We start from the raw sequence: 11102 nt of genomic DNA, 5'->3' as shown, positions 1-11102 counted from the left end.
CTAAATATGTTCAGAACATAGAACAAACTCATGGCAAGAATGATAATTTTAAAAAGAATTGAGTACTTTTGTATCGTAATTGACAATAATGCGTTTTAAAGACCGTTATAGAAGTTATGTATTGTTACAACTCTATGAATTCATAATAAATAATGGAATCTCGTGATATTTTCGTTTCGTAAAACAATTTCACCAATTTTGCCAAGTCCACTCTTTCCTGTCATTTATATAATGGTAATACAAATGAAACACAGAAAAAATGACGCTGTTAGCTTACTTCAACAGATAAACAGACTAATAATGACTGTTTAACGTAAATGACTCGGTCAGTTATTTTAAAACAATGTTATTTATATGTTTTAAAATAAGTGCGAATTAGAACATCATGATCAAATTTAAAGGTTTAATTACCGATAACCATATACAACAATGTATACGATCAATGATGTATAGTTATATGGAATATCAAATAGGGAATAAATGGAACTTATACAAAATAATTTATAGAAGTTTTATTGCTATCTGTTAGTCCCTTTTCCGGTAACTAACCAAGTTTCTGGACAAACTATACGATAAGTAAGTAAATTTAGTTTGACCACCTTGAAAAGGTCAATGCTAAGCTTTAGGGGCGTACACCGGTTAAAAGTCCATCAAACTGCTCAACATAGAATATACAAAGAAGACATAAATACACTAATTAATTATGGAGTCATCGAATTGGAACGATTTATATAAAGACACAGTAAGGGCATTGACCAGTTTAAAGATGTTCCAAACTTGATACTCAGCCAAAAAATCTATAACACAATACATTTGTATCCATACCTACTATCCATAGCAATATTTTTCGTATTAAACGGCAATTAAAGAACATATCAATTAAATAACCTAACATTACAAATGCATTTCAATATATATACAGTTTAAATATGAACACAATTGCAACTTTATTTGGCATAATTAAATCAAAACAATACATGTATTTTCTAAGTCCGTTTTGGTTTACGCCACTTAATCAGTGATCGTATTGTATTCCAGGTTATGTATCTCATGAAAAAGCGGTATTTTTGTAAGAGACAAGTGTACATAGCTTGGTATTCATGCTATATATTTAAATTGTTAACACATGAAAAATAATGATTACATTACTTTAATATCTATACATATCTAAATTAATCATGAACTTAGACCGCATCAAAATGATTATACAGAAAAGGAAATCTCATGTCACATTATATGAAGAAAAAAGACAAAGTTAATGATGTTTTGCTACTAAAATACTTCATTTCAACGAAAAACAAACAATAAAATCGTTAAGTATCGTCCCTGATTGGCATGTGCGGACATGCAATAAACCCTATTATTAAGAGCGAAGTGCATTTGCATATAGCCGAACTATTTTTAATTGATTATTTGTATGTCATAAACGGATACTTTGTTCACCATTGTCCCTTTAGACAGGTGTTTATATTATGAACTGAAATGTTGCAAACAGTGTCAATGCCAATGTCAAGCTATAAATGTCCATCTCACGAGAATGTTTGTTTCGCTTAATTATGCTAATTAATTGACAAACGAATATCAATTAGAGGTCAAACAAAGTATATGATAGGCAGCCGTCCGTTCGTAGTTTGAACTTGACATTCATTCGTCCTTCTGAAGTGAAGGCTGATGTAATTAAATACAGCATAATATTGCTCGAGTGTTTTGTTTCTATTTGCGGTGTATTTATTTCGTAATTGAATGTTGTTCTTATCATAACTTATTTGATTGCCACATGATGTGATAACTTATATAACATCTAGATAAAATATGGAAAAGAAGAGACAGATCTGATACACTTTATAATGACATTCATTTGATTGTTTATGGAGCGAAAATACTTTCGCTTATATTATTTATGCGGATAAATGCGCGATGCATTTATTATTGTGTAGCTATACAAATGTAGAAAACGTCCAACTTCTGTCAGGTAATCCGTTTGAAAAAAAAATGAATTACAATTATTAATGACTTATTCCGAAACAGTATGGCGGAGCTCAAACATTTTAATAAGTACGCAAAACAAACGAACATTAAACTGTGATCACCAACAGAGTAACGGGCAATAGAATGCTTTTGCGATTTAAAAGAACGGCTAGCCATGGTAGCAGTGGACAGGACAATTAGGTATCGTTATTTTAAATTCATTTTTTATCATCTGTTTACCGGGTAAACCGGTAGTTATCGGATTCGATTGTCAATTTAATTGTGAGAAGGATAACTGAACGCAGTGATATAACTACTATATAGATAAACAGAACGCAAATGCCCTAAGCACCAATCAAATAACAACAGAACAAATACACTCAAACATTTAAGGTCACAATATACTAAATAGTTTCCCTATATAGTTCAATGTAAAAGCGACATCTTTAAGCGAAAATAAACGCAACATTTTTGCACATAGAGACCCCCATAACCATACATTTTTTTAAAGGCCATTCTAAGCGGAGTCGATTTGTGCAATAAAAAAAGATATGTCAAGTACGAACCAAAAAAGAACTTGTCAAAAGTCAAAATCGACTGTTTTTGCAACTTTTTTTCCAGCCGTTTTATAGTGGAATGTAACCTTTTTCAGTGCAATGTTTTACTTTAGTCTATTAGTTTATCATATTTCAGGGATTTAGTAGTGAGCACCTATTCATTCCCTACTACTTTCTCCAAAAGATGAATCAAGAAGAATAGTTTAAAGTGTACAACATGCCTTCGAACAAACTATGATATTTTTTTAGAGAGTACAGCACTACATGAAACGGTTATTTAGTATACTGTTACCTTAAAAGTTCCTTCTCGGTACTCGCTGACGTCAATTCCTGCGCTGTTGTTTTTGTTGATACTACTGTTAAAGGCTTTGCCCGAAACATGTTTAGTATTTAAGAAATCCACATCAACAAAAGTAACGTGTTTGTACAGTGTATTTTATTCAAGTATGCCCACATAGAAACTTATTTCATAGAAAATGTATTAATCAACATTGCGTATTAAATTGCAACGATTTATTCATTACATTTGCGTTTTTGTGTGCATGAATGAAAGCTGAATATAAGTGGAAACGAAAACAAAAATCCCAACTTCTTCAGATTGTTGAGTTAGCATGCAAAACTAAATGCATTTATATAATACAGCATAGCATGTTGTGTGTAAGACCAATCAATACATGTTATTGCAATGAATTGAAATTTCAAATATTGGCATAACTATGAAACGTTCTCAAAATGAGTAAACATATGTTTACTATAATTATGGCTATTTAAATAAGCTGAACGAAATACACGTATAAAGATTACATAAATTTGGAGGGCGAGCATTTCGTATTTCATAATGTTCGCGTAAATAAAAACTTTAAGTACTACTTTAAATTTCCCTTCGAAACCTATGATATTATGCTATGGTCATTATCGAAGTATATTTTCATTCACACTGTATTATTTATTATCTTGGTCGCTGTGATAGTCGATGACCGATTAATTGTAAACTAAATCATATGCTAACTCGACGCCTGATAATATTATGACATGTTCAAATTGTACTTAACATGGCAATTTAAATTAGTTTCCGTAAATAGTAGTGCAAAAATATTCCCCTGAGACATCTTGTTTTAAACGATACAAAATTAATATTATTTCAACGCCCATTTACTGAAAACTGTACTGGTGATAAGTGAATAAACATCACACTTTAATGCACACGCTCGTACGATTTAACGCTTCGCCGGTTTCGATATAAAACGACGAGCGCCGTAAACGCCTGGCATTACCGGGCGCGCTTTTACAATTGTCACGTTACCGTTGAGCCTTATTTTTGCGACATGAGGGCGGCGTTGGTTGTTGCAGCTCTTGTCGCATTTTCGGCTGGAAACGCTAATGGATACTTCGGATACTTCGGATATGGACGGGAAGCGAGCCAGAATTACCATGGTGGGTACCCCGAGTCATTTGCCGCCTTATATTAATGGCATTTATACTTATTAACAAAATCTGGTTGACATCCTTGAGTATCATTATAAATTGTAGCATAACTAGACTTTTCTTACAAAGTAATCTTCTCAAAGACATACATATTGATTATTCAGAAGATATTCTTTTATGCGTGATGGTACAATAGAAACATTTAAAACAATAGTTATTCTGCGATTGCATTAGCATATACAGTTACATTTAAAAGTATAAAAAAAGATTCTATCCCACAGAAATGCATATGTTTGCGTCCAAACAAAAAGTGGACTTTTTTTAATTTAAAACGAAGAATTTGAACAAAGATGTAGTTTACAAATAAAACATGTCTTAGATGAAAATAATATATTAGAAATTAAAGTTTCAGTATATAATTAAAAAAACTACGCGCGTTCACAACAAACAGTATGTTACTGAATTATTATTAAAGTCATTTAGTATATTTGTTTTACATTTATGCAAACTTGTGTGGGAACTGTCGTTACTGGCATAGGACTCATTTAAAATTATCGCTACAGTCTACTGCTTTTGTGAGTCGTCTGATCAGCACTTACGGTTATGTCCATATCTCGAAATGATCTCGCATGCACTTCACATGGCTTTGATGTTATTGTTCTTTTGGGCAGAGATGCTGACCAACTGTGAACGGGAGGGCGGTGAATGCGTCGACGTAGATTTATCGACACCGGATACCCCTGCTCCTCCTCCTCCTCCGATTCCAACTACCCCAGCGCCGACCCCGGTCCCATTCAGGCCGACGCTGCCGCCGACGTTGCCGCCGTCCCTTTTACAGGGACTTTTAATGCTTACGTTACCGCCGTACATTCCCCCACCACAGGTTCCGGTGACATCAGCCCCCCTTCCGACGACAAGCGCTCCACCGGCAACTACGCTTGCTCCGTTTGTATACCCGATAGCAGCACAGACGTCTGCGCCACCTGCCGCACCACCGGCTGCTCCGTTTGTATACCCGATAGCAGCACTGACGGCTGCGCCACCTGCCGCACCACCGGTTGCTCCGTTTGTATACCCGATAGCAGCACTGACGGCTGCGCCACCTGCCGCACCACCGGCCGCGCCACCTGCCGCACCACCGGCCGCACTTCCGGCCGCACTTCCGGCCGCACCACCGGTAGTACCGGCAGCTGCTCCTCTCGCGCCGATCCCCAGGCCAAACGTTGTGAGTACCGAAATTATGTTTATAAAGATCGCAAACATTATAAATCAGTCGATTACATCTATTTCATTTCTAACTTAACGTACGTTTTAGAAAGGGAAAGACGGGACTTTTGTTTTCATGAAAACTGTTTCAAATTTACAAAACGTGTTTCGCAATATTAATTTTTGAAAACGGTTCGACTCATAGTATACACACTGCAGTAAGTGCAGATAAGTATAGATGCACGCGGCTGAATACAAAATGCATATGATACACATGTTCAGAAACATTTTTTCACCGAGTTTTATTACGCCGGTTATTTGGTTTCGGTCAGTAAAATTGTCATTATAAACGTTTCTGAAAAATATATTATTAACGTTTAATTATATGTATTTAAACTGCCTTTTGCCCTAAACAAATGACCACTTTGATGCTGATTTTGTTTTCTCGAAAATTTTTAACACATGAGTTTTTGACATGACTTCAGTAGAATATTCGTATATCGATCCAATCTATTGCAGTTCTGAAATTAATATGGCTAACTACTGTATTATCCATTTTTTCTGACTTAAGTTAAAATGGTAAAGCATGACATAGAATAACCTATGTTAGCAAAGGCTAATTAAAAATGATGAAGTATTTTATGTTTTTTGCGTACGACACTTAAGTATTTTCAATTACGTTATTTCATTTTTCCGGTTTATTTGTATGAATGGCCTTGCGGTATAGTTTGTATTTTATTTATAAATTCCTGTATTTGGAATATTCTTATAACATAATGAAACATAAATAGTCTAAGCTTTTATTCCTCATTGATAGTAATTAAATCGAAATGGTAACGCTATCACGGCATTTGAATGTTGTGTTTTAATATGTGTTTGTTTGCCATAATTAAACCGCCCATTTTGTATTTTTTTGTATTTCGACATAGATTTGTTTACTTGAGGCAATCTTAGGTGACTGACAAACTGTTAAACAACACAACAGTCATGTTTAACCCATTTATGCCTAGCGTCTAGAAAAAAGGCCTTGGCAAACAGCGTAGACCCAGATGAGACGCCGCATGATGCGGCGTCTCATCAGGGTCTGCGCTGTTTGCTTTAAGGAATTTCTGGAAGAAATATGCTTAATATAGACATAAATATACTAGACATCCCTACTTTTGGAAATAAATTGATCCAATTTAGAAGAATTGGAGAGTCCACTAGGCATAAATGGGTTAACGATGTCTAAGCTTGCACCTCAATCAGTGTTCCTTGAGACTTGAATTTGATCGCTATGGCCTAAATGCATGATGGTGCTAGTCTCAATGAAGTAAGCCCAGTAGCAACCTAGCGGCTTAAATACATGGAATCTTTTCTTGAATACCAACCTAGCGTTGATATGTTTATTTGCGTGACTCAATAACTAATACATAGAGTCAAAACATGACGAATATGACACTATTTCACACTTCTCTAAAACGTAACGCATGCACACAAGTATTCAAATTATAAAAAAATAATTGTCTCTCGTAAATGTATTGAAATAATGTGTAATTGTCCCTTAAAAAATGAGAAACGCTATTAGAAAACTGGGCTTTATGCATGTGCGTAAAGTGCCGCCCAACATTAGCCTGTTCCACGAATGCAGGTTTAAGCGTGATGTATAATTAAATATGACTTTAAGTGTACTGCATGTTCTACGATAGGCTAAGAATTAACACACACAATCAAAATTAATAGGAATCGTTTTACTGCTACGGATTTGACAATAAAACAAACAACAACAACAACAAACAGACAATATAAACCATTTGTGCTTTAAACCGGCTTTAAGGAACCCACGCCACCCATTCGGCCAATGAAACCGCACTCTTGGCCTAAAATTATTCTTAAAAAGAATATCAAATATAAACATACACAACCCCTATACATCAAACTTTAAATGAAATACCAATGCAATTACATTTAATTACCAGTTAACGTGTGCATGGTTGGAGTAGAGCAACCTTTCTAATACGCTTATTGATTGCTTCTCAAATGTTTCCATAACGATTTTGGTAACATAGCGGGCCAGTCGGATGGTTTATGCACTAATGTCAAGGTCTATGTTTTAGTACAGAAGTGCATTAACATAATTTCAATTTCAACTGTTCGACAATAAATTTATCATAGTTATGTTGTCACATTTAGTCACATTTATGACCGAATGAATATTTAACTGCCATCATTTTCCGTAATAAATCATTTATGAAGGCATGTCATAAAACATAAACAGGTTTGTCCCCCCTCTCCTGTCGTCATCATGCAAGCAATCGCACTGACGCTGTTGTTGTAAACAAACGTGTTTCAAATATTAATCATTCCAGAGTTATTTATTTAAATGCCATTCTTTGTATCGTCAATACAATTGCTTTTTCACGACTTATATAGGCGACAGTAATATGTGTGTACTTAAAACCTTCATCTTAATGAAGAAAACGTATACAAACTATGTTAGTAAAATTTCCATTTGGGAAAACGTTTGAATGACGTTTATTTCCGATTTTTATTATTTAAAAAGGCAGGTCACATTTATCATCACACACTGATTAACGAAAATGTACTTCCTATTTTATATACAATAGATTCTGATTAGAAATACATTTCTACAAAATTGTGTACATAGTATAAACACTATTTCTGCAAATTTTAATTTCCGTGAAAGATTTATTCTTGTATATGTCTACACGTTTAAATGTCAGGTATAAATAACAAATATTAATGATAATATGCCCAATGCAAGCTGAAAATGCGTCACACCATACCAATGGGTAATATGACAAGACGTTAACAACACCTTCAGAAACTACGGGCGCGAAAAAAAAAACACTATATATTTTACTGCCCATATTGACATACGTGTCGCGTTAATTAGTGTTGACACCTGTTTCAAGAAATTGTGCTTAATATTGCGCAATAATGATATTTGTTGGTGCGTACATAATTCTAAAACAAAAGCGAGTAAATAATTCTAAAACAAAATCGGAAAACGGACGCGAACGGACGAAGGCTTGACACTAATTATTTGTTCACTATTAATTTCACGCAAAGTGTAACAATAAGATAAATGCATGCTTGAGAGGTAATCATCTACAGGTGTAAAGGGCATTTTACACAAATCATATGAATTATAACAACGGTTATCAGTACAGATGCGACATAAATTGTTACCCAAGCGGATGTGCAACAACTCGTTAAGAAAAGTCGCTAAACATGTTTAATGTCGCATTGAATCGCCTTAGACGTTTTGCAAGTAATAAGTTAATGCACGCATATTCGTGATATTTATCGAAAACTCTGAATAAATTGCATTCTGAACGGAATGAGATTAATGAGAGCGCTTGGTTTGCGATGGGCGAATATGATTTTCATTAGCGTTACTTTGAAAACGAGAGCCTAGAGATTTGGCGAATTGATCACGTGTTCATGCAAAGAAAATAATTATATCAGATCTTTTTTGGAATTAACAAGGTTTTTATATTTATTCGAATATTTCTTCGAATATCTTATATTTGAACAAGACAAGTCTTTTTTATTTCGATATAAGAAAAGGGTATTCATGTCTAAATAATACACTAATACACAAAATAAACAAAAATTAAGACACGTTATGTCTGACGAAGGGCTTTTCTTAGCAGTGCATGACTAAAGCTACGTGTATAAAGTTTTCATTAGTATATTTTTGACAAAGCATGCAACGGATGAAACTTATCTTTGATCGCTTAAAGCATAACGTGTTTCAAAATGATCAAATTGACTTGAGCTGCGAAATAATGTTTGCAACATGATGACATCGTTTGTATACGATTTCGTATCATATGCATGTGCATATATATTATTATATCACAATAAAATGTATTTTAAAACTATAAATATGGCCCAAGTACACAAACATTATCATCAATCATTGATTTTATCGCATAAAAAATAAACCTGCTATTCGCAACCAACCGTAAAAAGACACTGACCGTTTCAGAGAATGATCAGTTGAAAAAAAAACACATCCTTACTAACTTTAGGGATGTCTATTTACAACATAGTAATAAATGATTTTTGACCCGGTCAGAACCGAATGCATTATTCACACATAGTAAGGTGAACGTATTTAAGACAGCCGAAACTACAATGTATCATGTCCTAAGTACTCCCTTATTAAAAAGACTGTCAGTGTTGACATGCGTGATGATGGGACATTATTATTTTTCTTAGCGCGGCGTTATTTTGTTTACAAAAATTAATGACAATAGGAGGCTAAACTGACAGCGCGTGGTAAAAAGGATGTCGGTTTGTTTTGATACTTAATTGACTTATACATCTCATTATAAAACTAAATGGTACGCACATAAAAATGGTTTGCAACTTATTGCCAACGTCGAACTTGATGTGATTCTTTAGGCATGGTATACATGTATGTCAAATCTTTTCGTATTTAATATCGATTATCAAATTGCAGCATACATAGATTATTTTAGCATTCCAAACATCGATTCTAAAGGATTGAATAAAAGTTTTCAATATCTAGTACATATACAGATTTCTTAAGTATGATGTGTTGTCGTGTTTCTTCAGTCTGTCGATGTTCGTATGCCACCATGTTCATTTAGGTAACGTATTTTTTTCATTTACATACCTTTGTGTTATTTTTCATGTGCGTATATTAATTCTTCAAGTACTGGATAGTCACGAATCTCGCATGTCTCATTTTATTTTTAAGGGTCGAAGGGGCCGTCCCCAGTATAGCAACCAAGAGGTTGAAGTGGAGGTCCGCCGCAAGCGACAAGTATTCTTTGACCCCTACAGCTACCTTCACCGTGAGTGCAAGGGCGGCTGGGAGTTCGACATGGGCTGCAGTGCGAAAGGCGCAAACGTCTGCTGCTATTCTTCCAGCAATAGTTATCGGAAATAACAGGTATTCACCAATCGTCTTTACGAGCATCGTTAATTTAAGACATTACTTACAAGTTAATCGTCAATAAATGGACAATTAACACCGATTTGTAATCGAGTGGTTAGCACAAGTGGTGTAATTTTCTTTCATCAGAATAACTCAGATGACAGTGTTGATTGTCAAATTAGCAAGGCTAATTGAAGATCTTCCGTTGACAAAGCCTTAGCAAGGCTAATTGGAGATCTTCCGTTGACAAAGCCATCGTCATAAAATGTATCGTGATCTGTTATGTATTATCTTACTAAACGTTTAAGTAATATTTATCATAAATATATAGCATACGAATCAACGAACCGCGCTCGACTAACAAAACCATCCTTTGTGATTGTTGATCCCTTCGTTAAGAATGCATATACGCTTCTTAAATAAAATACCTCCATCTAAAAAAAAAACAAGTAGTTTGATAGTACCATAACTGGGCTCAGATCTTTAAAAGACCGGGCTTCATTTGGTATTCGCTGTTCCTTAATGTTAACCGGATAAAAATGATACACGCAAAATGAAGTTTTAACAGTTCCGCATGCAAGTTATTTTAAATTGTGGTATTTATTTCAGATTCCGGTCTCAATACACAACAGCATTCTACTAGCCAGAAGCAGAATAGAAGCGCGTCACAAACTAAACCAAAAATTACGTCATTAATTCCGTCATGATTGCGTCACTGTAAGGGTCACCCGTGTTGTCCAACTTTGTAAATAAAATATCACCTGTAACCAAGACATAATATAAGTTTGTTTTCAATTTTAGTAGATCTACTTCTTTTAAATACCTTCTTGCCGACGTTCGCAGTTGAAATCAACCCAAGTGAGTTATTAATAACATCAAGGCATGTTTTTAAGAAAGACAATCGGAATTTAAATAATTATTGATGTAATTTTCGTCCTACGTAATGAAATGCAGTGAAAAACTGATTGGTTAATCTTCTCTGATCTCCGATTTTCGCTCCCTATCTATTAAGTTGACTTCTCGAGCACTTG

At 34.6% G+C, this 11102-nt stretch overlaps 1 protein-coding gene across 1 annotated transcript; it reads left to right on the top strand.

Moving 5' to 3' along the window:
* Positions 1–3784: 3784 nt before the first annotated feature.
* Positions 3785–10842, top strand: LOC127873925 (uncharacterized). The gene is made up of 4 exons (XM_052418034.1): positions 3785–3959; positions 4622–5175; positions 9892–10086; positions 10681–10842. Exons 1-3 carry the CDS (start codon positions 3851–3853, stop codon positions 10081–10083), a joined length of 855 nt encoding a protein of 284 aa, XP_052273994.1. The 5' UTR covers positions 3785–3850; the 3' UTR covers positions 10084–10086; positions 10681–10842.
* Positions 10843–11102: the final 260 nt, after the last annotated feature.

Source organism: Dreissena polymorpha, chromosome 3 (genome assembly GCF_020536995.1).
Source record: "Dreissena polymorpha isolate Duluth1 chromosome 3, UMN_Dpol_1.0, whole genome shotgun sequence".
NCBI lineage: Eukaryota > Metazoa > Mollusca > Bivalvia > Myida > Dreissenidae > Dreissena > Dreissena polymorpha.
This window is presented reverse-complemented; position numbering and strand designations above follow the sequence as displayed.